At 33.8% G+C, this 27,967-nt stretch overlaps 2 protein-coding genes and 1 non-coding gene across 3 annotated transcripts; all 3 read left to right on the top strand.

Moving 5' to 3' along the window:
• On the top strand, positions 1-7,011 carry LOC132176539 (protein HOTHEAD). The gene is made up of 6 exons (XM_059588777.2): positions 1-552; positions 2,313-2,652; positions 3,417-3,718; positions 4,590-4,978; positions 5,810-6,375; positions 6,764-7,011. Exons 1-6 carry the CDS (start codon positions 474-476, stop codon positions 6,819-6,821), a joined length of 1,734 nt encoding a protein of 577 aa, XP_059444760.2. The 5' UTR covers positions 1-473; the 3' UTR covers positions 6,822-7,011.
• A 5,779-nt stretch (positions 7,012-12,790) lies between these two features.
• TRNAL-AAG (transfer RNA leucine (anticodon AAG)) lies at positions 12,791-12,871 on the top strand. Its single transcript has one exon. It is a non-coding gene; the product is annotated as a tRNA-Leu (tRNA).
• A 2,736-nt stretch (positions 12,872-15,607) lies between these two features.
• On the top strand, positions 15,608-17,947 carry LOC132175541 (uncharacterized). Its single transcript, XM_059587510.2, has one exon. It carries the CDS (start codon positions 15,917-15,919, stop codon positions 17,882-17,884), a length of 1,968 nt encoding a protein of 655 aa, XP_059443493.2. The 5' UTR covers positions 15,608-15,916; the 3' UTR covers positions 17,885-17,947.
• The last annotated feature ends 10,020 nt before the right edge of the window (positions 17,948-27,967 follow it).

Raw genomic sequence — 27,967 nt, 5'->3', positions numbered from 1 at the left:
TCTCTCTCTCTCTCTCTTTCTCTCTCATTGATCGAGCAAATTAATAAGATAATATTATATATAAATAAAATCAGCCAATAAGCATGAGCAGCTAAAAATCATCTCCTCGCTCTCTTTCTTTTACACCACTTCGTGCTATTTGTTTTTGGCAAAAACTTGGGAGCGAGCTTCTGGGTGTCACATTTTCTGCATTTTCTTGAATCTTTGTAAGCCTTAATTTCCCAAACACATTATTTAGCTTTGTGGGCTTGTTTCGCCGACACGACCAAAGACATCTTTGTACCTCTACATTTTATCGCCGTTGAAATCGTACGAGGAAGAAGCTTTTGGTTTTTCTTCTCATCTCATATCTTATCGCCGTTGAGATCGTTCTTCTTTCAAATTATATAAGGAAGAACCTTTTCGTTTTGGTAATTCGTAGAACAAATCCCACCACAATACATATATTATTCAAAAGGAGGTATCATTATCTCATGGGTACTCAAGGGTGGTGGTGGTGGCGATTGTTTGCTGGAGTTCTCTTCTTTCATGGCTTCTGTGCCTCTGAAAACGGTAACATTTTTTTCTTGGTAGGAGATTATATAATTTTTTTTTTTTGCTTTTGATTAATTGGAAGTAGAGAAAAGTTGAGTCTTTCTGCATGGATTTGATTATCAATCATGTGAAGTTCGAGTTTGTTTAAAATGAACAGCATTGGAAGCATGAACTTTATAAAGATCATCAATAGCAGCAAGCTGCAGCTTGCACTTGTTTTTTTCCCATAGTTTATTTTCCTTTGTTATTAATTATTATTTTCTTTTACTTTGTTTTTTTGTATACTAGAGCACATTAATTATCGTCGTGTTGTAAAGTAGATATATTTTCAATTTTCAAAAATAATGTTATAGAGACCTGATTTCTAGTTCAATGTTACCGATCGAGCAAGAGTGGTATAAGTTTTCAGTGCCGTTAAAAGTACTATAACTTTTACTATAAGTTTCTTACAAATTAACGTGATAGCCTATGTGATATTTGCCACATCAGTCACTAAATTGTCAATTAAATTTTACTATGACGGATGTGATAAGTACTATGTAGACTATCACGTCAACTTACTAGATCATCAGTTTATAATTCCATGTAGCAGTTCGTAAGGAATTGTTAGAAAAAGCTATGGTACCCCAAATATGATTTTAACTCACATTACATAATTAGTACATTTCCCACTTTTGTGTATTACTTAATAGTTCAAGTTCTTTTAATTAGTATGAGCAAGCATGGGGGTGTGCCTCTCTAGTGTAATTAAGACAAACGAAATGTTGCATTAAATTTCTTTACCATATATTTCACAGTTAAGATGGATTATATATGTACTTCAAACTTGGGGTATATATATATATATCGATCTAAGCTTCTCCACGGTTGGTGACAGCCATTATGCCATGACAAAGACTAGATGGAGCTAGCATCAAATCTTTGACTTTAAGATAATAAGATGAAAATGAGCCACTATACTGTAATAGCCTGATAGGCTTTCCTGCATTATTCTAGGCATATGGTTAGGAATATATATAAGTACATGATTGGATCGGAGTTTCTAGTAAGAAAAATGTTTGGGGTATTATAATTTTTTTTACAAACTCAAATGACAATGTATTTGAGTATCACGTAATATAACATGAGTGAAAAAATTAATTGTTTAATAACTAATATATATAGTAAATATCATATGCATTTTTCATAAAAAAAAAAAACCTTATATATACAGTAAAAACTATTATTTTATTAACAGGAGGAAAGAAATTGAGGTGGCCCTGGAATTCCTTCTAGATTAATTAAATGACCCCAAGTAATAAATGGGGGTTCTTTATTAAGTCAATCCTGTTCAAGGATCACTTGAAACATAGGACCCCATCTCAGTCGTACTTTACCCCTTTTTTTTTTTTTTTTTTTTTTAATTTATTTATTCAATGCAGGAAAAGGAGATGCACCCACCTCACTTTATTGCTGTTTTATTTGGTTGAAATTATGAAGCAATAATTGAATCTCTATATTATCATTGTCGCTAAGTCTATTAAATCGGATATATGTTCTTAAAGTATATATAATTCTCAGATTGAGATCTTTAGCAATTTAGATAGTACGTTATAAAAAAGTTTACATAAAACTTACCTACTCAAATAAATTTTAAACAATATTGCCACCTACTAGGTCGGTCAATAGGTCCCACGTATTAATTTGCACCTAAATTGATAATTGATCCATGATTCTCACGTAAATTTTCTATTAATGATCTCTAACAATATTTGTCCTTTTTAAAAATTTGTTTACAGCCCCAAACTACACGTTCACGAAGAATGCAACGTCAGCTCCACCCATATCCTATTATGACTACATAATTATTGGTGGAGGCACAGCCGGGTGCCCTTTGGCAGCCACTCTGTCCCAAAACTACAGCGTTTTGCTCCTTGAACGGGGTGGGTCACCTTACGGGAACCCCAACATCACCAACTTAGGTGCCTTCGGCGCCGCGCTGTCGGACCTCTCCCCGACCTCCCCCTCCCAGCGCTTCATCTCTGAAGATGGCGTCATCAATGCTCGGGCCCGTGTATTAGGTGGCGGAAGCTGTTTAAACGCCGGCTTCTACACACGTGCTGCCCCCTACTTCGTTAGGTACTATATATATACCTTAATTTATTCATCAATATCTAATAATATCTGCCAAAAAATAGAAAAAATTATATTAATAATTCTATTCTTTCACTTTTTTTTAATCAGGTTTGTGCACTTATATATGCCTAGATCTCTCTCTCTCTCTCTCTCTCTCTCTATATATATATATATATATATATATATGTGTGTGTGTGGGGGGGAGGGGGGGAGACTATGACAGATTGAGATTTCAGGCAATTTGTTGTTCAAATTGTAATTGTAAAAGAACTTATATGGAATCTATCTGCCTAGTTAGATGGTTAAACAGACTAAAATTTATTTGAACAGAGTCCTATATAAGCTCTTTCACAATTGATGCTTCAATTACTAGCCATTTAAACAACAAATTACTAAAGATCTCAATCCAGCCATGACCCCAACCCTAGCCTCCAAAGTTTGTTAACAATTTTTTCAAAGGGTGTTTTTTTATTTTTATTTTTAAATTTTTACTTTATTAATGATGGTAACTTAAAAATAAGTTTAATACAACCCGATCCTTTAAATTAACTTCATAGTATACATATATAAAAATTGTATAATGCTACATACTACATTCTCATTGCAATGGATTAATGTTACAGTGTCTATTAGTCATTTGATCAGTTCTTATTAAAAACAAAATAAAAAACTCAAGAGCTGACATCATGGGATGAGAGTGTAATGTGTAGCATTACTAATAAAAATGTATTGGTATTTGGCATTAATAATTTTCATATGCACTTCAGTCAAGTGGGGTGGGACGGGCGGCTAGTGAACGAATCGTACCAATGGGTGGAACGGGTGGTAGCGTTCGAGCCACCAATGCGGCAGTGGCAATCAGCGGTGCGAGACGGGCTGGTGGAGGTTGGGGTGTTGCCGTACAATGGATTCACGTATGATCATATGTACGGGACTAAGATTGGCGGGAGCATATTTGATGAAGATGGCCATAGACATACTGCTGCTGACTTGCTGGAGTATGCTAACCCTAGTGGCCTTACGGTGCTTTTGCATGCCCCTGTGCATAAAATTTTGTTTAAAATAAAAGGTATACCTTGTTAATTTCCTATTTTCATTTTTCTACTATTGCTAGTTTGAGTTTGGTTCCATGAGTTATTATTTCAAAGATAAAATGTTGACCTTGTGGGTATTTCATTACCAAAGTCGGGGATGGAACTAGGGTTTAGGACGGTTTTGGAGATTTTCCTTAATATATATTTGGACTAAAAATTAGGTTTGATCTCTTGTTCATTCATAACTTGATCCCATACGAGAAATCCTGGTTCCGTACTTGACCTAAGTTGTTTCTCTTGATTAGTTACTTTTGCACATTACAATCCTAGTTTTTCTTCTGAATTCTAATATTGATTTCTCTAAAAAAGTTCTTTTTTTTTTTTTTTTTGGGAACTAGGAAAGTTTTCTCATTAGAGATTACATTAAGAAAGCAAATGCAAGAAATTGATTGCACAAAATACTTGGGGCTTTGAGCTAGGCCTTGCCACAATGAACGTCTTTATACTTGTTGACCTAAATGGAGCATATTAATTGCAACATGGAATGTACTGATCAAAGGTAGAACAAAATTTCCTTTAATCTGGATTGAAGAAATTTCTTTTAGCTCAGTATATTAAACTGACATGTGTCCAAAATGCATGTGATTTTCACATATATTTTTAATGGAGAATTACATGCATTTTAGATATACATGTCAGTTTAATAGACTGAGTTAAAAAAAATTAGAAGAACTATTAAAAATGCAGGTGATAATTGAAAATGTCGGTCTATTTTAAATACATGTCAATTTAATAGATTTTGACTATATATTTTACAAATTTTTTAGAATTTCATGAGGTTAATCATTTTGTTTTATTTTATTTTTCCTTGTTAATTAACCTCAATTGAATTGTGTAACCAAGCAGGAGTATCAAGGCCCAAGGCCCATGGAGTGGTATTTAGAGACGCATCAGGGGCTAAACACAGAGCATATCTCAACAATGGGACCAGTAACGAGATCATTGTATCAGCCGGTGCTCTGGGGAGCCCACAGATACTAATGTTAAGTGGAGTGGGCCCTGCAGACCAGCTCAAGGCCCACAACATCACAGTAGTGTTGGACCAACCCCTGGTTGGCCAAGGCATGTCGGATAATCCCATGAATGCAATTTTCGTACCGTCTCCGATTCCGGTCGAGGTCTCCCTCATTCAAGTTGTCGGCATTACCCACTTCGGAAGCTACATCGAAGCCGCCAGCGGCGCAAACTTTGCCGGCGGCGCCTCTCCAAGAGACTATGGGATGTTTTCTCCTAAGGTATGCATAACTTAGATGCTGGAATCTGATTAATTTGGGCCAGGTGTTAGGTGGGCTTAGAAAAAATAAACTTAGTTTTCAAATGTGGCCCAAGAAAGATATTTGGGCAGGGAAAGAAGTTGATAATCTGTGTTCTACCATATGCTAAATGGGCTCTACAATATAGTTTTAATATATTTACAAAGTTTTCTTTCAATTCAATATATTAATATGAGGTTAGAGAATAATTCACACATGTATTTTTAATGAGTAATGCTAGAAACCACATTTGTATCACATAATTATTATGAAATGTTAATGTTGCAGTTTTAACTAACCCTTAGATGAGTCATTGTTAAAAAAAAATAAAAATAAAAAAATAAATAAAAAATAAAAAATCCCAAAGATTAGTTAGGACTGTTATGTCTACTTTGTAGTATAATTGTGAGATAAAAATGTGATATATAACATTAGGTTATGCATTATCTCACATTGTTGACGTGTCAATGCCAATCAACCATTGATTTGTTTTTTTTTTTTTTTAAGAAGGTTGATTGGTACTAAGACATCAGCATGGTAGGATAGTGGTGAGACAAAACTGTGGTTTCTAGCATTACTCTTTCTAAAATGTATATGTGAATCATGTGATGCATACGTCAATTTAATAGATTGAATTGAAGAAATTTCGTCAAACCCAGTTTGAATAAAGACTTTGTTCGAAAAAGACAAAAAAATCGTTCCAACTGGGGTTAGAGGAAAATTGTCATATGTCGCTTAGCAGGTGAGAAGCACATAATCTTTTAATAAATACATGAAAAACACATGCTTTTCTAATAGCGTTTATGTGTGTAGATTGGGCAGCTTTCCACTGTGCCGCCAAAAGAAAGGACCCCAGAAGCCCTAGCCAGAGCTGTGGAGCTTTTAGAGAATCTTGACGATGCAGCCTTCAGAGGTGGATTCATTCTTGAGAAAATCATGGGTCCAGCTTCCACAGGCCATTTGGAGCTCCGAACCCGGAATCCCAACGACAACCCAGCTGTCACCTTCAACTACTTCCAAGACCCCACAGATTTGCAGAGATGTGTCCAAGGCATCAGCACAATTGAGCAGATAATCGAGTCCAATTCTTTCTCCAAGTTCAAATTCGATAATTTAACGTTGCCAATACTTCTCAACATGACAGCAGGTTCCCCAATAAATCTGTTGCCTAAACATGTGAATACTTCGACCTCGTTGGAACAGTTCTGTAAGGACACAGTGATGACCATCTGGCATTATCATGGAGGCTGCCAAATTGGGAAGGTTGTTGATGATGATCATAAGGTTCTTGGTGTTGATGCTTTAAGGGTTATTGATGGATCCACCTTTAATTTCTCTCCTGGAACTAATCCTCAAGCCACTGTCATGATGCTTGGAAGGTAATTAATTACTTACTACTCACCATCTTTCCTTATCTTTGCCGGATTCAGATTCTCAATAATTTGCTGTCTCGATTGCTAACTGCTCGAGCAAGCAAGCTGCCTGAAACTAGTTTGTACAGTTGGATCTCATAAGATTTTTCTCACATTTATTGTATGTATTGCTAATAATCTAGACAACAAAATTGATTAGGATCTCTGTCATGTTTGTTTGTGTTTTTGTTTTCCTGACAGGTATACAAAACAATACTAAGAACATAAAAACGGTTTTTACTTTTCTGTTACGTCGAAACTTTATTTTAAACTAAAAAAAAAAAAAAAAACACCTGTCAAAACACATTAACGGACATACCGGAATCATAATGGTTATGTGATTTAACGTGTGCAGGTACATGGGTGTAAGGATATTAAGTGAGAGACTTGCTGCTGGTGATGACTCAAAGTAGATGATCGATCATGATTTTACTTTTGTTTTCTTGAGCTTCGGGAGTCATTACAGCTATATTAGCCTAATTAATGGAATGTAAAATTGATTGTTGACAAGGATTTGAATAAATTCATGAAATGTTAAAACGATGAAGATAATTATGTGTACGTACTCTTTACTTTGTTTAATTCTATGATGTTTCTGGTTAACCATTAGTAGTAATGAAGCTTAGCCTAGTTTTTACCTATTAAAGGAGTATTTCTGCTACATGCACTACAAAATTCACTACATATTTTTTATAAAGGGTAATGCTATACAGCATCACCTTTCTGGCTTCATCCTCTATCTTCACAAAGTGTCTATCTATGTAGTGTGGTCTCCAATAGTTGGTGCATAGAGGTTGCTTTTTTGGTTGGGGAGCATGCATGCCACATAGGCTTTGGCGAAGATGGGGGATGAGGGGACTGATGGTAAATAGAATTACTCTTTTACAAAATGACGTTGTAGCCATTGTTAATAAAAAAAATTGACACGGAAATATAAATTTTAAGCTCTTGACGTAGCAATAGCCATGGAGGATGCCACAATAGTTTGTGGAGGTTTTGGAGTGAACCTCTAGCATTCTCTCTAAAGAAGAGTGATGATCGAGGTACTACCATTTTTTTTACAAGTTTCTTATAAACTAATGTGGTTATTCAACTGGCAATTACCATGCATATCAGTTACTAAAATATAGATCGTCACATGACACTTACCATATTTACAAACTGACGCGGCAGTCTACGTGGTACTTATCACGTTAGCCACTAAAATATGGACTGCCATGTAACAATTATCATATCAATAATTAAAATGTTTGAGGTACTACAACCCTCTTACAAACTCTCGAAGTAGTAATCACGTCAATTTATAGAGGGCTTTGAATAAATAGTGTAGTACCTTTAGGAGAGCACTCGTGTAAACAAAGTTGATCTATAAAACTTGTGTGGGTTGGAGCCATTACATCAAATAGCCCAGTAACAATCTGATTCAAATGGAACAGAACAAAAAAATAGTACTAATTTTACTGGATCGTTTCATGAGATCCTAATGATCTAAGAAGGCAATAATGTAGACAAATAGTATTGACAGCCATTTATGACCAAGAGCAAGAGCTACAAAATGAAGAAATTAAAAGAGTCGGCAGATAGCTTATATTTGGGCAAAATCCAGATGGTGATCTTTTATGTTGGTAGTTGATGCCAAGCATGCATGGTCCAACATATATAGTTGTAATGTGTTTGCATTGAGTATTTCTAATCTCATGCAGATATTACTTAGAATAAATTCTTAGACTGGAGACATTGATCTTATTATTCTCTTTGAAAGACATTGCCCATGTGTCCTCTAAGAGAAACATTGATAATAAGAGTTTATGTAAAACAACTTACAAGAGCAAACAGTGGAATTAAAACCAGATCTTTATGTCCATTTTTTTTTTTATAGTAATTCCCTTATAATTGGTAAAATTTCTACCAAAGACACTACAATACTTTCCTGGAAAGAACTAGGAAGGAACTTAGTACGGTTTTTTTTTTTTTTTTTTTTTGGTTTTTAAATAGTCAACAGCCAATTGCAAAAAGAGAATCATAATCAAATCAAAATGAGAAGAATATGACACAGGATATACCTCTAGGTCAAGATTTTTAGTGTAATTGTCTCCCATCATGTATAGAAAGAGAAAGAACGAGAGAGACATACACAAAAGAAGGCATCTCTCTCTTAACCTTTTTCTAGCCTCTTTCTCGATCCTTCACTGACAGTATTCGAATTCTTTTTCTGTCATTTACCACATTCCACTTAAATTAAATATTTCACGTGCTATGTCTCAAATTTTAAGAGCCTACACATACGTAAGTGAGAGTGTTAGAATATAAAATTAAAGGAAAAAATATAAAAATGCCTCCCAAACTATCAGCCGTTTTCGATTTAGCCCCCTAATGTTTCAAAAGTGATAAAGTAGCCCCACAAACTACCAATCTATTGCATTTTGGCCACTCCGTTAGTCAAAACTGTTAGTTTGGACGGAAACTGCAAAACAACGTCATTTTGTTAGGGGCTTACTTTATCACTTTTTGAACATTAAGGGGTTAAAATGAAAATGATTGGTAGTTTGGGGGGCTTTTTTATATTTTTCCCAATTCTTTTTTTTTTTTTTTCATAAAACGACGTCGTTTTGCAGTTTCTATCCAAACTGACGGTTTTGACTAACGGAGTGGCCAGAATGCAATAGTTTAGTAGTTTGGGGGGCTACTTTATCACTTTTGGAACATTAGAGGGCTAAATCAAAAACAGCTGGTAGTTTAGGGGGCTTTTTTTATATTTTTCCCTAAATTAAATTAGTAAATTTGTCACTTCTTATTCGCTTAAGCTTTCAAGATAAATAATAATTTAACAGAAAGAGACATGAAAGAAAACATTCATAGGTCGAAATAAAGACAAATAGAATCCCATTAGGAAAGCTTTTTCCTGTAAAAGCAGCCTTGCAGATATGGAATGCGTAGAAAGCAGGCACCAAAGGATATCCATGGCATATGCTACTCCTTCAACCGTTTATCCACAGCAAAGAAGAGCCTATAAAAGCTTTTGAGGAGTCCTCCCTCCTCACAAACCAGAGGCATGCAGTGAAGAATATTAGGATCACTGAGAGAACCAGTTGTAGGGCTTCTCTCCTCTGGCAGGCAATGATCATGGCTTTGTGATCTAAATCTATCTTTCTCTTGACCCGCCAAAGGAGAGTTGCCCTTCAACTGCTTCATGCTTAATGTAATCCCAAGGCACAAAGATGGTGTTAATTTAATGCAAGAGGTATGCTCAGAAAGCTTAATGCATGCAATTTCTGCTGTAATGTCATTTCCACTCCAATGTCATGTTTATATATGATCATCACAAACTGATGATTTTTAGTAGCAAAATCATGTCTCTGATCACCATGCATGTGAAGGGTGTGGCATCCACAAGGCCTCTTTTAAAGTACATGTCTTTTTGAGCGTTAGAATATGAATTTAAATGATTAAGTCTACTCTTTTTGATTAGTTGAAATTTTTGAAATAAGTGGTGGATTCAATGGTACTTATAACCTTATCAAAACAAAAGTCCTGAGTTCGAACTCTATCTCTGACATTTACCACCTGTTGTTGGGTCTTGCTTGTTGAGAAAATCAGTCTCTTTTGTTAGATTAAACTTTTGAGATGCGTGATAATTTTAACGTCAATAAGAACTGCGGCAGTAGATCATATATAGTTACATGCAATGAGAAGGCTGCACACTAGCTAGCATCTGTCCATGTGTTGTAGTGTGCATTTGCTAGTATTGTGTATACTTGAGAGAAGTTCGAAATGAACTATAAATTCATTTACTTCAATTACCCAAAAAAATAAGAATTAAAAAAGGGAAAGAATAGTGGGGTTGATTTCCCTCCCCAATCATGTGAATATGCAACCAATTTGACATACAGTTATGTGAATTTTACTGTAAATTAATAGTTTTTTTTTTTTTTGGTAAATAAATTTTCATTAATCTGGAAAAATTATCTTTGAATAACTTGATTGCTTCTTCAAGCAAGGACTCCAGAGTTTGGCTTGCTTCTTGTTCAAAAAAAAGAAAAAAAGGCATCTTTGTTATTGAATATGGATGGTCACGATTAAAACCCACTCAAACCTAGTTAATAGTTAGAGATGTCCTAACCGTCCATATTCAATAACAAAAGATGTTCTGTCATTTAAGATAAGATCATTTATTCCAAAAGTTGAAGTTAATTAATAAGAAATATTAATTTAACCATTTAATTTATATTTTAACACTCTCTCTATATATGTGTGGCTTAGTAATTAAGTAAGAAATAAGGGTGGATTGTTGGAGATAAAGTTTGAACTCACGACCTCTACACTTTAATACCATGATAAATTATCAATTAGCTCACAAACTTAAGCTAATAAAAAATAATTTATTTATTCATTTAATTAGTATAATTGCATGATCTTAGCTAGAGTAAATTCATTTAATTAGTATAATTGCATGATCTTCGCTAGAGTTCAATTTCTTTGTAATATATATGATTCAATAAGCGGTGGACTTAGGATTTTGGTTTAAAAGGAGCAAAATGAAAGGGAGTTGAAACTAAATGAATCGTCAAAACTATTAATATAATTAAGTAAAAGGGGGGGGGGGGGGGGGGGGGGGAACAATTAAATATTATTTAATTATCGTTTAAAACATATTAATGTAATTTGTCATTTGTTTCTTTATGTTAATTTATTTAGTATTTTTCGACATTTTTTTTTATATATATTTTGAAATTTTTATATATTCATCAACACATTAAGTACAAGTTTATACTTTATAAAATTAAATTATAAGAAGAATGTTTATACGTTTATCAACACATTAACTTACAAGAATAATCCAAATACAAAAACTTAGAAAAGATAACTTGATTACTTAAGTGTAAACTGAGAAAATAAATCCATGTGAAATCTTGACAACATATCTAAACATTTAAAAAAATTTCTATGTGTGCCTTGATTTATTTAAAAAAATTAATACAATATCTAGGATTTTTACTTCTTATCCTAATTTTCATTCATAATTATTAAAATTTGTATACAGAGAAAATTGTGAGAAAAATATTGTGGTGGTGTTTTCTTCCAAAAATAAAATAAAATAAAATAAAAAATAAAAAAGGGAAAAGAAAGGAAAAAAGTTAGATACCTTTGTCGGAGGAGCCACTACATGAGAAAAGGAAAAGTGGAGGAAGCCACTACATAAAAAATGAAAAGGCATAATTTTCCCTCTGCCCCCTATTCAATGATAAAAAAACCATTTCAAGAGTACGTGCTCTCTCTTGTTGCCACTTTGGTTTTAATTTGTTTGAAAATTAAAATGCATATATTGTAGAATTAATTGAATGATTTTCCAACTATCTGCCTTCCCTTCTAACAGTGGAGTATACCATTGGAATATCTAGAGTAATACTCACAAACAACCACAGTTTAAGAGCACTAAAAAATACACTGGGGGAGAGAGAAAGCCTCACAATTATTTGAACTCTTGATGACAAGTGATTTAATGCTTCAATTCATTCAATGAAATAGCTATACATAGTGTCCCCGAGAGGTAGCTCAATAAACTGGAACCACGCTTAATGAAGCGGATATTATTAGTTCGAATTCCCCTCCCCTCTCTTGAGTGGATATATCACCAAAAAAAAAAAAAAAAGGTTATACATAGCCTCACCCCATTGATGGAGAGTAGGAAGCTAGGATCGGAGTAGCGCTTTAGTGTTGCTCCGCAGACCATGGGTTAGGCATAATGCTTGTCAACACACTTAGCAAGTGTGTTATGCTTGTCAATTATTAAGTCTGGTAATGCACAATTAAGACGTTTTACAACGTTCTTTAAAAGAGCGCGTAGAAGGGTGCATCCACTGTGGGTCCCGGGCGCCCGCCCCTCCATTTAACATAATTGTTAAAAGAAGAAATTTCATCCAAAACTTTGGTCCACCTTCCCTTGTTTATATGCCTCATGATTGAACCACCCATAATCTATTGTATGTTCTCCCTCTCTACTCCCACTATTCTTCTCTTATTTTATATTTTACATAAATTTCTACACTAATTAATGCTCTTGTAACCCCACAAAGAAAAAAAATTAAGTTAATTGTAACTTGTTGCCCTCATGCATCTCTTTTCCACCGCTAGGTGAGGCTTTAAATTCGAAGTAGATTTGATTCTATACAATGTGGGGTAGTTGGATGATGAAAACTGGCAGTTAATGTGTACGCTTTTTTTAAAAAAAATTAAAATATCCATTTTGGAGAGAAAATGTATACTTGAAATCAGTTCAGACACATTTGAACATGGAATTCAAGTTCAAATGCATAGAAAAGAAACAGCACGAGGTCATGATTAAACGTACATATACTAAAATGACAAACCATACAGCACAACGGTTGAGATGGCCGAGTTGGTCTAAGGCGCCAGATTAAGGTTCTGGTCCGAAAGGGCGTGGGTTCAAATCCCACTCTCAACACTATCTTTTGACCTTTTTTTTATTTATTTTTATTATTTTATTTTATTTTCAGGTGTGCTATTGAAAGATTCCAAATTCTTGTCAATAGCTTTAGTGCTTCTCAAATTTATTTGAAATGAGCATCACAACCCTCATTTGTTTTAGATTATCTAAATTCTTTAATGACATAACCTATTCCAAGTCTTTACTGACATATGAACGGGGCAAAGCATGAATGACGAGTTAAGTCTAATTTTTAGGTGTATATATATTCAATTGTCCATAAGTATTTTGAGGAAAAATTTCAATGAGTGGGAACCTTGCCCGCTCATAATAGGATCCTAAGTGAAATTCAAAGAAGTAATTTTAGAGTCATAATTAATGTTTCTGTATATAATAGTATATGTTAGATTGAGCCTTTGACTATCTCATCTAAAAATTAATTGGTATGAGGGAAGCCAATTGCAAGTTATGTTCTAAGAGCTGTTTACGTTAGCAGAGCGGCATTGTTGCACCCTAACAGTATAGATGTCACATCATAAATATCTTAACACGTTATTTAAAAAATCACTTGAAATAGGATCTTCTCAATTTTAAGTAAAATTGAGAAAAGTCATTTTAGGGTTAGAATTTAATGTTATTGTATTTATCGGTATAAATACGACGTGATAAATACATGAGAAAATGTAAAATCAGTCCATGTAGTTTACTTGATTTGTAATTAACTCCATGTAATATCAAAATGAACTCAAAGGTCCCTGAGGTATACCAAAAATAATAATTTAGTGCATAGAGTCAAATTCCGTTAATTGACTTAACAGATTCTGATAGCGTAAAACGTTAGTCAGTGTTACCCTAACGAAATCTGTTAAAGATGGAATTTGACCGTATGGACTATTTTTTTTTTTTTTTTTTTGCATACCTCATAGGCTTTTGAGTTAATTCTGATACTACATGTAGCTAATTATAAATCAAGTAAATCACAAATACTAATTTTACAATTTTTCCTAAATATATCGACACATCAATCAAAAAATTGAGAGAATCATTGTTCCGCCCGTCGTAGTTGTTTGGGTCCCTCCACTCTTATTGGCAGTAATTAGATTTAGGTGGAAGAAATAAGTTAGTTTGAGGTGGGCCATGGATCCAATTTTAGTTGCAGTCATTTTCTGTCATAATTAGAGAGTAGTTAGTGCCATGGAGATTATGCAACACAAGCATACCACAACAACCATACATACATGTCACCTTTTGTCATCAAGACTGTTCTTATTAAACAACGCGTCTTCTGATTTGTAGTCAAAGGGCTCTTTATGACTTTCTCAGTACCACCCATTTCCCTGTCCCTCTGCCTCATAGGTACATAATGGAATCTTCTTTATTTCATTTGAAACTAATGTTTATTGTCAGAATTTATAACTAATAGTATACAAGAAGCCACGTTATTTGAATTATAGATTATCATGAGCCAACCAGAAGTTAAAAGCTCAAGGAAACAGTTCACAAGCATTCTCAATCTTGAAAGATGTGTAATTCTAGATATGTAAGATTATTAGCTCATAGATGAAAGAATTCAGTAAGAGATAAAGTTTTTTCTTTAAAAAAAAATATATATTAGGTCAGAGAAAACCAGTCTTTGTTCTTAGAACACGTGATTATTACATGTATTATTCTCAAATATGTATGTGATAATTACATGCTCTGTTTATCTTGTTAAATACGCACGTAAAAATCACATGTTTTAAGAACAAATATTAGAATAATAGATTAGATTAAAAAAATTTCTCCTTAACCTAATTTGAACGAAAACTTTGTTTTTCTATACCTATCTCGAGTTTTCTATGAGAAAGATAGAGAAAGTGAAATTAAATTCAAACCGTTTGAAAACTACAGAATATAATATATTTAATGACTTTTCAAATACACTCTAAATCCGATTTTATATTCTTTCTCCATATCATTCGAATATTCTTTCTTTTATTTCATTTTCAAACATATATTTTGTCTTTGATGAAACAGGGAATGAAAGAGACAGAGAAAGAGGGAAGAGAAATGAATAAAGAAAGAGAGAATCATAAAAATAATTATGCATTCATGTACATGTATAGTGCTGTCCTATGTTTAGATAATCATTACATAGAAACCCAAATTACATAAGCCATTAGGGATGCTTTGAGCCGCAGAGATTGAAAGAACAAACTGATATTTTCAGAAACTTCAAGGAGGGTTCTCATTTGCTGCTAACAAAAAGCTAAAATGCTTTCTAAGGAAGACTCAGCAATGAGTCATGTTCCATCCATGATAAAGATTGACCCACTGGTGGGGGCAAAGAGCATGTGGAGCTGAAAATGACTTGTCCCTGCAACGTTTTTGAAAATATGGCCCCAATGAAGAGAGCATAGTGGTGGGAACAAGAAATTGTTCCAAGGAAGCTTCTGGCACAAGAGAAGAGAGCCCCCTCTTTTGCCTTTTTCTGCTTGTTAATGTCCATTTTCACGTCTGCAGGATGATGTTACCAAAATAGCCTTTATCTCTTTGTGAAGCACCACAACCACTTCATTTCTTAAGTCAGGTGTGGCCTTAATTATAACCTCATTATGAGGAAGAAAAGCATTGGTGGTTGAGGTCGCTTACTTTGGGTATCGGTAAACAATTTTTACCACAAATTTCTTACAAATTGACATGATAGTACATGTAATACTTACTATTTCAACCATGCCAACCACTAAGTGTCAGGTGAAATGCCGCAACGGACAATGTAAGACATAAGACAGGAGCATTGAGAGTATCTACTCCTTTCACACAAGCCATAGGGTACAAGACAAAGGCAACCACTGTAATTCATGGAAGACAGGTTCAAACGAGTAGATAACTTGTCACGTTAAGCCCGATAAGACAACCTGTCTATATTCCACTATCAAGAAAACCATTTCTTTCCTCATTTCTGCAGCAACAAATTAACTCTCAGACAGAAAGAGCACATGCGGGTCAAACCAATTAGAAATTAAAGGAGCCATCGTTGGAGCAAATAAACTAAGGGTGGAGAAGAAAAAGAGGGGAAAAAGAATGCACTCATCAAGCTTTCGAGAGGTCCGCTTTAATGGCTGCTGTCCAACTCCTATTCTTTCCCTTCTTGAGTCACAAAATCCCAGCATTCCCAGTTCTACTACCAACATCTCCGCAGCAAGGCACAACTTTGCAGTAGCCACAGCTTCTTCACTCAACCAAAACACCCGATTCACAAACCATGAGGCCCTCCCTTCTTTGGATGAATCATTTTATAACTTCACCAAAGCATACCCAAAATACCATCAGACTGATCAGGCTGATCTAATCCGAGCCCAAGAATATTCCCACATCACCCACAACAACCATGTCTGTCTCGATTACAATATTGGCCATGGTCTCTTCTCACATGCTCAGCATCAGCAGCAGAGTCACTCTCCAAAAGCTGTAGTTGCTTCTTCGTCATCGTCTCCTCCGTCGCCTCATTTCCCTGAGCCGACCTTCTTTGATATATCCTACAAGTCGGTGAACTTGGTATCCCAGATACAGTATGGTAACCAAGAATCAGAACTGGAGTCAAAGCTCCGAATAAGAATCATGGCCTTCATGAATATCTCTCCAGTTGATTACACCATGGTATTCACTGCTAATCAGTCATCTGCTTTGAAACTCCTGGCAGACTGTTATCCATTTCAGTCTAATCAAAATCTTCTTACGGTTTATGATTATGAGAGTGAAGCAGTGGAAATGATGACTCAAAGTTCCAAGAAAAAAGGAGCACGAGTCATGTCAGCTGAGTTTTCATGGCCCAATCTGAGTCTCCAATCTGGAAAATTAAGAAAGATGATAGTGAGTAGAGGGAAGAAAACGAATAGGGGACTGTTCGTTTTTCCCCTTCAGTCAAGAGTGACTGGATCCTCCTATTCATACCAGTGGATGAACATGGCACAGGGGAATGGATGGCATGTCTTGCTTGATGCATGTGCATTGGGGCCAAAGGATATGGACACCTTAGGCCTCTCTATTTTTAAGCCTGACTTCCTCACTTGCTCTTTTTACAAAGTTTTTGGGGAAAATCCATCTGGGTTTGGATGCTTGTTTGTCAAGAAATCCAGTGCTTCAATCTTAAAGGATTCAACCAATGCTACAAGCATAGGTATTGTGAGCCTGGTTCCATCATCAAGAACGTTTCAATTCCCTGAAGAGCAAGCAAATACTGATACGGAAATTGAACAAAAAGCAAAGTTCGAACTGTCGAAAGATGATTTAGATGTGCCTGTGCAGCACTCATTCTCCGGCCCATTATCTGTTGAGCAGAAAAGTGGTGAAACTTCTAAGTCACATGAAATTGAAGAAGTCCCTGTAATGCGAAAGGTACTATCATTCTCTGAAGTCATTGAACTAAAGACACCCTTTGAATCTGCTCGATCCAAATACTCAGAAGGCAGTGTAAATTGGAGCTCAGAGATTGAATGCAGAGGCTTGGATCATGCAGATTCATTGGGCCTGATACTAATTAGTAGCAGAGCTAGATACTTGATCAATTGGTTAGTAAATGCATTGTTGAGTCTCCAACATCCACATACAGAAAATGGGCAGCCTCTGCGTCTGGTAAGAATCTATGGACCAAAGATTAAGTTTAATCGAGGACCTGCCGTGGCATTCAATGTGTTTGACTGGAAAGGAGAAAAGATTGACCCCACCCTTGTACAGAAGCTCGCTGACCGGAAAAATATATCATTAAGCCATGGGTTTTTGCATCACATCTGGTTCTCAGACAAGTATGAAGAAGAGAGGGAGAAAATATTAGAGACAACAAGAACTGAAGTTGAAGGAATTGTCTTAGGCAAGAAGAGAGATAAACGTCATTTTCAGATACCAGTGGTCACAGCAGCACTAGGGTTCTTGACAAACTTCGAAGACACATACAGGCTTTGGGCATTTGTTTCCCAGTTCTTGGATGCTGACTTTGTGGAAAAAGAGAGATGGAGATACACAGCTCTTAATCAAAAGACAGTTGAAGTATGAACTATAAACTTATTCTTTCATTCTTTCACATTGTGAAGATCAATTATTTATTGTGTATTGTCAGCATAAGGTCTCTTCGGTTTTGCAATTTTAGAACATAAATGAATTTTAAAAACGCAGTTAAGCATTTAGCCGTAAAATAATGATTTAGCTTTTAAAATCACAATTTAACTTTTAAAATTGTGCATTTTTAAAAACGCACCTCCTTGCTTGCGATTGAAAACGTAGATTTTTTTTTTACATTTTCAAACCGCCACTTTTTAAAAATGCACTCCCAAACAAATACTTTCCGTGATTTTATTTAAAAAAACACATTTTTACCGATTAAATCACAGGCCAAACAAACTCATAGTGTGATGTCTACCTTAATTTAGTCACACACTGGAGAGGATAGTGGCGCCACCATATATTTGTTTTCAACTGAAATAATTTAGATATAACTACACACAAGACAGCACTCTTAAAAATTTCAATCCAGAAGCTCTTAATTACACACAAAATTTAGATATCTTTGCATGTCTAGGTCTTAATTACAGTCAACCACTTACACTGCTAGTCCAGAAGCAGATAACTTAATGCATGAAGCATTGATGAGGTTCAATTCGTTAAATCATCACGTGATAGGAAATAGTAAATTTAATTATTTAATTAATACTTTAGTACTCCACCTCAAATTGAGTGAGTTCAAACTCCTCAACAAATGAGACTCAACATATATAATGAAACTCAAGGGTCCTCATTGATGAGAAAGTCATTATTGCACTTCTCAATGAGGAAACTTATTCTACTGAGGATGAATCTAACCATTCAAAACCTACCGATTTCCTCACAAATTGGGATTTTCAGTGAAATCCGGACAGCCTAAGGGGGAAAAGTTGCAGAGTCCACCTGATATGGGCATCTATCCCAAACATAAGGCATGGCTATCCTTATTCCCCTATAACTCTCTCACAAAAACTTCCCTTTCCTGATTATCTTCACAATTTAACTAAATTCCTTATGCAACATCGACAGAAACAAGCTCATATAGAATATGACAGATTTTTCTTTTTCTAAACTGGGTTAACCAGAGGAAATTCCTCCAATCCAATCCATATCTTCAGAAACCCACCAAACTAGAATCACAAGCCATTGACAACAACAGACAACACCCAGGTGGTAACAGTTTCCAAAGATTGCCCAAATTCCCAAACATTCAACTTTGCAAAGTTACCAGTTTTTATACATTGAAGCTCAATCATCAAACAGAAAACATGAAAAGCAAAATGCAAATTCAGAACGCAATCAATGGAAAAAGAAGAGCTTTACCTGAACTTTCTACCCGTTGCTGCTTTATTTTGCTTTGCGGTGGGTTTCCTAGAAAGCAAGGCAAAATTGGCAACCAATCAACCGGGTTGAAATGGGTCGAGTCCAGTAGTTGTAGAAACTTGGGCCTCGATTGGCAGCATTTCGGTTTATTACAAGGTGTTAAGTTGTGCTGGACCAGGCCCACTTAAAAGCAAGTTCTGAGGCCAACTTATGTGCTGATGTGGCAATGCAACTTGGTGCTGTCAATCAACCAATTTTTTTTTTTAAAAAAAAATGTCTCGTGTCAATAATTTGCCCATATTTTTCTACAAATTTAATAAATCAACTATTAAATTTGTAAAGTTCACATAAGTCTAAAAATCTAATTGTTAATTTGTAAAATGACATGAGAAAAAATATTAACACCATCCATTTTTTTTTTTTGCCTCTCAACTAAACTTTTGAGAGTGGTCACACTACCTTGATAGCCCTTGAGTTGGTCATGACTCATAACCACCTCTAATGAGCTATCGGCATAAGTTACGGCCATCCTTGACATTCAATTTTGTGGTTTGGACCATCTGTGTTTGTTGGTTTGAGGTAGCGCTCATAAAAAAAAACAAGGTGAGCAAATATTTTTTTAGCTGACATGGTAATGTCACTTTACCAAGTAAGTTTAGAAGAGAAATAATTCACGTCAATATTTTTTTCATCTCATCTTACAAATTGCATATATCAACCATTAAATTTATGAACTCATGCGAACCCCACACAAATTTAATCATAGATTCATCCATTTACGGAGGAGATGGTTAAAAGAAGGTTGAAAAATGAATGAATTCTATCATTTCTCATTTTAAAATTTACTCCTGTGTCCCTCCAAAAATAATGTGGATTTTAAAATTACCATTTGATTAAAATTCAATAGTAATCAATCATAAGTCCAATGGTAATTTTAAACGCTATATCATTTTTAGAATGACACAAAAGTTATTTCTAGCATTACTCTTACTTTGCCTAACAAAAAGGGCGTTAATGATATGTGGGGTCAAGTTCCAAAGATTTGGTGGTGATCAAGCAACTATTACAAACTAGTAGTACAACAAAATGTCAAACATGCTAGTGATGGCCTAGTAGATTCAGTAATAGTCATGGACTCATGGTCATTGTTTGGTTTAATTATAAATTAAGGCCTACATGTAGAGATTCATCCATTACCTACCACCTTGAACCATAAAAGATCTTGGTCATGGCCTACAAATTTGGCCTTGTTAAGCTTGTTTGACTTACAAGGATTTAGAAGCCTTACTCAAACCCAAAATTATTAAATAAATCACAGAAATATATATATATATATATATATATATAGAGAGAGAGAGAGAGAGAGAGAGAGAGAGAGAGATAATTGAATTAGCTAAAGGGATTGTTGTTTCCCACAAGTAACATGTTAAAAATTTGCTATTTTCCTGGCTTTGTTATTTCCCTAGGGGTTTTTAATTTTCTCTATTTCAACTTGTTGGTTAATACAAAATCTAAGCAGTCGTGCCAAGGTTGTAGGTTATTGGTCAAGATAAAGAAGAAACATCCTAGCTCTACCTAACTTAAAAAAAGAAAAAGAAAAGCATCCTAGTCCTACCTAACTTAAATTACATATGAGAATGTTTTAAATATATATTTTATTTAAATAATAATTCATTGTGATGTGATAACATTATGGGTAGCGTTGCTTGTTTTTGAATGGTATTTTTCTTTTAAATGACTGACATAGAAAGTTACTTAAAACATATCATATTAATTTATATAAAATGAATGTGATAAATAAGCATGAAAAGTAGCATTACTCTAACAATATATTTTATTTGAAAAAAATAATACGGTTTCTCATGGTGTTCTCTTCATCATACATAAATATTATTTTTTTAAAAAAATATGAGGGTCTAGTGGGGTAAGTTTTTTTTTTTTTTTTTTAAGAAAACAATATCCTCGTAAGATAAGAAACCCTGGCGTTTCTCATTCCATTTAAACATATAAACCAGTTTAATCTGGTGTAGGATGGGGTGAGAAAAAATGAAAGAGAGTTTGTTTTTGGCAAGACAAATTCATTACCAAACAACTCAAAATACAAAACACTTATTAAAATACAAAAATAATTTTCACTTTTAAAAAAAAAAAAAATTACAACACATTAGTTCGTGTAGCACGGGTAGCCAGCTAGGCAAACTTTGACTTAAAATGATTTAAATATGCTTGACAAAATCGACGCGTGAACGGTTAGGTACGCAGGAGCACTAGGGCAAGACCGCAGAAATTTTGTCAACGTTTTGAGGGTTTTTGGATTTTAAGTTTGCTTGATTGTTTATTTAATACATAAAAATGAAATTTATAATAATTTTAATCCTTGAACTTTGCTTTGCTTTCTTTTTTTTCTCTTTCTATTCAATGCAAAAAAAAAAGTATTATGAAGGAACCGGTTTTTGCGGCTCCTAAATCTAATAGAGCAGAGAAAAGGAGAATGAGTAATAATACTTTTAAATATAAGGTATGAAGTGGCCCAATTTATTATTTGGTGTGGACATAATTCATGTACTTGCCTAACTTTGAATTTCAAGAATAAAGGGAACTACAACTACCAAAATATTTTTCACCCTAGAATCTTAGAAATGTGCTCTAGGGTTGTCCAAATGTCCAATTAGTCATATAAATTGTGGCCTATTTAGGCCACCAATTGAACGATGGCCCTGGGTAAGCCTCGCATGCACTTCTACATAGATTTCATCAAAACTCTCTCTCATTTATTACTCGAATAGCCTGTGATTTGGTCCGTCAATTACAATAGATTTTAATCCTAGTGGGCACTCTATCTTGCTTAGCAAAAGCCTGAAGTAAAGAGCCCTTTCAAGCATCATATCACTCTTACACAAAGTCAAAGTTACCATGAAGGCCAAGTTTTCAAGTCCCATCCTTGAAGCTTAATTAATTCCAATGATACCATAAGATTTATTGTCCACACATCAAAGTAAAATGAAACATACCCTTAACGATTGTTAAACATATTAAAAATGTCAAAACACCTTTTTTTCTTTTTTTTTTTTATAAGTGTACCACAAAATAAGTTCCCAAAAAGCATGTTTTTTTCAATCCGTTAACTAGCTTAGGTAGACTCATTCTCAATAAAGCCCTAAAGGCTGACCAAACTTAACCTGATCAAAAAAGACATGTTAAAGTATTGATTAAGTGATTGAATTTACTTCTTCCTATAAGCTTAAGCTTTTGAGATAACTGGTAATTTAACATGGTATCAGCACATAAAAAGTGAAAGAAAGGTTGTATCTACTACATTCTAGTCCCGACACATGGATTACTGGCATCTATCTATTTTCGAGAGTTCAAAAATGTGTGTCTAACTGAGTGAGGTCACGGAATCAAATCCATTAGCCTATAAACCACTCTCCTAACCAACAACACGCAAGAAAACACTTCATAAAAAAGGAGTTGAATTACTTTAATGTATGTTCATTTCTAGCCAAACAATCTCATTTTTTTTTTATTATCTTTGAGTTCTTTTCATTCAGTTGAAAAACTTCGACCTAACCATCAGAATGACCTTCTACTGAACCCAACAAAACCATTTGTACTTTAATGTATGTTCATTTCTAGCCAAACAATCTCATTTTTTTTTTATTATCTTTGAGTTCTTTTCATTCAGTTGAAAAACTTCGACCTAAACATCAGAATGACCTTCTACTGAACCCAACAAAACCATTTGTGCTTGACCTTTCTTGTTTTTACAAATAATCTTAATCAAAAATTTAACTTGCGATCAATTCTTAAAAAATAATAATAATAATAATAATAATAAACATTGACGAAAGTAGCCGTTATTTTTATTTTTATTTTTTCATTTTGTGCGTTCATGCTTGCAAGTTTGAACTTGACACGTGTTTTACCGGCCAAGTCAGCCGCCTTGGATTTTCGTACAAGTCATCGCGCCGACGTTAATAATTCGCAAGTGCAAATGTGAAACATGCTTGTGTTGAATTCACATTTTCGTCGTCTCCTTCCTCCTAGACTTGGGAAAAAACGTTGCTTCTGTCCTTACTCACAAAGTCAAGCTGTCGAGATCATGTATATAAATACATATACCTATCAGCATTGGCATGCTTTTCAGTATCACCCTCCAATTAATCATAAATTCTTGATGTATGTTTTCCTGAACCGAACATGGTAAAAAAAAAGAGGCATCGTCAATTCAATGCTTTCCATCTTTGTATGTCTTGATGAGTATTTCAATTGGCTAGAGAAGCGGAGATTACGAGATCGAGTTCCCTTTTTTTCTTTCTCTTTTCTTGTACGAACATGTTATATATATATATTTGAACTGAACATGGTAAAAAAAGAGGCATCTTCAATTCAATGCCCCGTCTTTTTGGTCCAGATGGGCATTTCAATCGGCTGGAAAAGTGGAGATTACGAGATCGAGTACCATTTTTTCTTTCTCTTCTCTTATACGAATATGTTATATATATATGAACTGAACATAGTCAAAAAAGAGGCATCTTCAATTCAATGCTTCCCCTTCTTCCTGTCCTGATGAGTATTTTAATCGGCTGGAGAAATGGTGATTATGAAATTGAGTTCCCTTTTTTCTTTCTCTTTTCTCGTACGAACATGTTATATATATATATATATATATGAACTGAACATGGTAAAAAATGAGGTATCTTCAATTCAATGCTTTCCATCCTTCTTGTCTTTATGGGTATTTCAATCGGCTGGAGAAGCGGAGATTACGAGATCGAGTTCCTTTTTTTTTCTTTCTCTTCTCTTGTACGAACATGAACATGTTATATATATATATATATATATTTGAACTGAGGCATCTTCAATTCAATGCTTCCCGTCCTTCCTGTCCTTATGGGTATTTTAATCGGCTAGAGAAGCGGAGATTACGAGATCGAGTTCCCTTTTTTCTTTCTCTTCTCTTGTACGAACATGAACATGTTATATATATATTTGAACTAAACATGGTCAAAAAATAGGCATCTTCAATTCAATGCTTCCCGTCATTCTTGTCCTTATAGGTATTTCAATCGGCTGGAGAAGCGGAGATTATGAGATCGAGTTCCCTTTTTTCTTTCTCTTCTCTTGTACGAACATGTTATATATATATATTATCTCTGTTTTAGTGATTTGGCATAAAATAATTTCTAAAAAATATTGATTTACAGGTAAAACGTAATATAGGGAGTGGAGGGTAAGGAAAACGATGGGAGGTTAGAAAACTCTTTTCTTGTACAAATTGGTTAAAGATTTTCCTTTTGTCAAACAGATGCAAAAAGAGATATTCCGGGATCCCATTGTTGGGTTTTATCCCAATAAAGTATGCACAAAAGAGAGCGACATGGCGATATGTATTCATAATCACACGATCTCCTTTGTTAAGTTATCAATTGAATCCCACACGCAGACGAATGGACGTATGATAACATGCCAATAAACATGGCCATGGGTTAGCTAGCTGGGGTAATTCCTAATAAATTAGGATACGAAATTAAAGGATTAAAGTTGATAAATTTAATTTGTTTAATTGAAATGATTGAGTTAGAGTAGACCTATATTGTTTTATATTTATATTTCGACACAATCCGAATCCAACTCACATGACAATTTTTAACATAATTCGCAAATTCAATACAAACTTAATACAAAATTAGAGAATTATGGTTAATGAATTGAGAAGCGCTATACATCTCAAATTTTCTTCTCAAAAGTTGATTTCCAAATAATGTGTCACCATCTCATGAGATTCATTTGAAATATCTAGCATTTTTCTAATTAATTTGACTCGTTTAATTACTTAAACCCAACACACGAACTCGAATCATCCCCCATAATTTTAGGGGTTTAGAATATTTTGTTTTAATAATAAAAGAATAAAAAGCAAAAGAAAGAATAAAAAAAATTTAACAAACTTGGCCTTGGGGATTCACAACATCGATACAAGATCTTTTAAGATTATTCAACTACTTCCACAGCGACACTCACATGCTTAACTACCACTAATGGGTTCCACCAACCACACTCATTTGACTCATCCAACGGTGGATCACTAGGGTTTACCTGCAATGAAGCAGTCAAATTGGGAAGCATTTTTTATTATTAGCGGTCCCACCAAATTTTATTTACTAAAATAATTAAAAATATATATATTTTGTTTATTTTAACTATTTAATTTTTTAGAGCATTCTCAACTGTCTCACTATTTTAACAATTCATTATTACTATTCTATTTAAATATTTATTTTTTATTTATTTAACTATTAAAGGAGAATAGAAAAACAGAAAAGAAAAAAGGGGGAAAGAAAGATAATTATTTTTATTCATTTGGTGAGTGAACTAATAGTGAGTACTGATCCCGCACTATTATTATTTTTTTTTCCGTCAAATTGGTGAGTTTGAGAATGAAGGTTTTAAGGCTTTTTTTTTTTACTAAATTAGCTCACCAAAATAACCAAAAGTGTATATATATATATATATATATATATATATATATCTACTCACTTTTGTAGAACACCTCAGCAGCCTCACTATTTTATCAATCAACTTTCACTATTTTATTTAAATATTATTTTTTAAATATTTGTTTACTTTTTTTTTTTTCTAACTATTAAAGGATGCTAGAGAAATAAAAAACAAAAATAAATAAAAATTACTTTCTTATTCAATAGGTGAGTGAACAATACTCATTATTCACTCACAATTTTTTTCTCATTAAAATTATGAGACCGAAATTGAGAGTTTTTAGCCACTTTTATTAAATTGTCTTATCAAAATAACCAAAAAATAATTATGGCAATGCTGCAAATATTGCTTTATAACACATAAATAGTGCTTTGCATCATAATAAAATGGATCAAGTAAATCCACTTGATAAAGTTAGGTGATTTGCGTGGAGATCCGTGCATTTGACAATTTGATTAAGATATACAATAATTTATTAACAATTTGTGCTAGAAATTATTCAAAAGTCCAAGACTGGGAAAAAGATTACAAAAAAGGTCTTGTAACATTGTTGCCCCAAATAAAAGAGAGAACGTAGAACTTACGGAAATATTGACAAATATGAGGTTGAAAGCGACCTATCTAAGTGATGTGCTCGATAATTAACCCTCTTAAAACTTTTACTGGCTTTCTAGCTATGGAAACGGAGAAAATTAAGATTAATGTAAGGAAAAAAAAAAAAATAAATCCTTACAAAGGTATGGTTTTAGATGGCAACAATAAAGTTGAGGGCATCCCCTTCTAGCATTAAGAGAGTAGACCCCAAAAGAGGCTGCTGATTGAGTGGCTGAAAGAGAGCTTGGGCCTCATCTACAAAAGCATTTAGTTGGTTGATTAATTAATGCATAGAAGATTTTTACTCGTTAAAGTTTTTTTTTAAAAAAAAAATAAAGAAAAAATAAAGAAATTGTTTGATATGTGATACACGTTGGGAGATTGTGGTTGGACAGTGGGGTAGTTGGGCGCCGTCTTTGTCACCAAATCCCAGTCATAGGTGGCAAAATAAAGCTTTGCCTATAGGTTTACATAGGATTTTTCAAAAGGACGAACAATAAAAGATGATATCTCGGTTGTTAGAGTTATTAGTCATCTTATCAAATTTTACTCGTCAAAATAATTAAAAGTATACTTTTATTTTATTGTAATTACTCATTTGTTTTTAAAGCATCCCAATAGCTCATTATTTTAATAATTTACTTTTATTATTTTATTTAAATATATTTTTAAAAAAATTTGTTTATTATTTCTTTAATTATTAAAGGAGGAGATAAAAACATTAAAAAAAAATGGAGAAAGAAAAACTATTTTTTTATTCAATTGGTGAGTGAATAGTATTCACTATTAATACTGAGTACCGTTCACTTACTATTTTTTGTTTTTCGTCAAAGTGGTGAGGCTGAAAATGAGACTTTTTAGACGTTTTCATCAAAATAACCAAAAACTAATTTTGAAAAGGATGCAAATAGTGCTCTTATACGCTTCAACTAGTTGATTATCAACCGAGTTACTCTATGACATTTTTATTTGGAAATTCGTTGATGTACCAATTTCAACATTTCTTTGAATTTTTTTTATTTTAAAAAATTGATTTAAGGGTTGGTTAGAACAATATTATAAGATAGTTATAAAATAAAAATGTAATTTAATTATAGCATTATTTTATTGAATAACCTAAAAATACACTTTTAGGGAATAAATAAGGATTTTGCTCAGGTTCAGTTTTAGTTGGAACTAACTTGTTGAGATTGAAATTTATTTTCTATAACATATGACAAAAAAATACGTGTTTCAATTCTGACGAATTCAATTCTAACTAAAATTATGCGAAAGCATTGGTATAAAATTAGTAAATATTATAAAGCTTAAGAATTTTTGTAAATTGAGAACAATTATTTATATTTAAAGAATAATGTATAATAAAATAGCTCAAGAATTGAAGTTATTTTAATTTAAAATTAATGATAAAAAAAAAATATATGAAGGAATTTTACAAGTGGAAATCATGATGGTAACAGTCTGTCGTTTTAGAAACTCCTCGGGTTAAACCACGGTAATAACGATTAACGAACACTCGGATTCCCGATTTTGTCCGCACGTGTAATGTAATGACCACCATCGTAAATACCAGCAAGATAGGGTGCCAAAAAGTAAAAACGCAGCCTGGCCTTGCACGAAGCGAAAGTCTGAGTCAGAGTACTTCAGAGGCCAGTTGGCGCTCGCTCTCTCTCTCTCTCT

Source organism: Corylus avellana, chromosome 3 (assembly GCF_965113065.1).
Source record: "Corylus avellana chromosome 3, dhCorAvel1.hap1.2, whole genome shotgun sequence".
NCBI lineage: Eukaryota > Viridiplantae > Streptophyta > Magnoliopsida > Fagales > Betulaceae > Corylus > Corylus avellana.
This window is presented reverse-complemented; position numbering and strand designations above follow the sequence as displayed.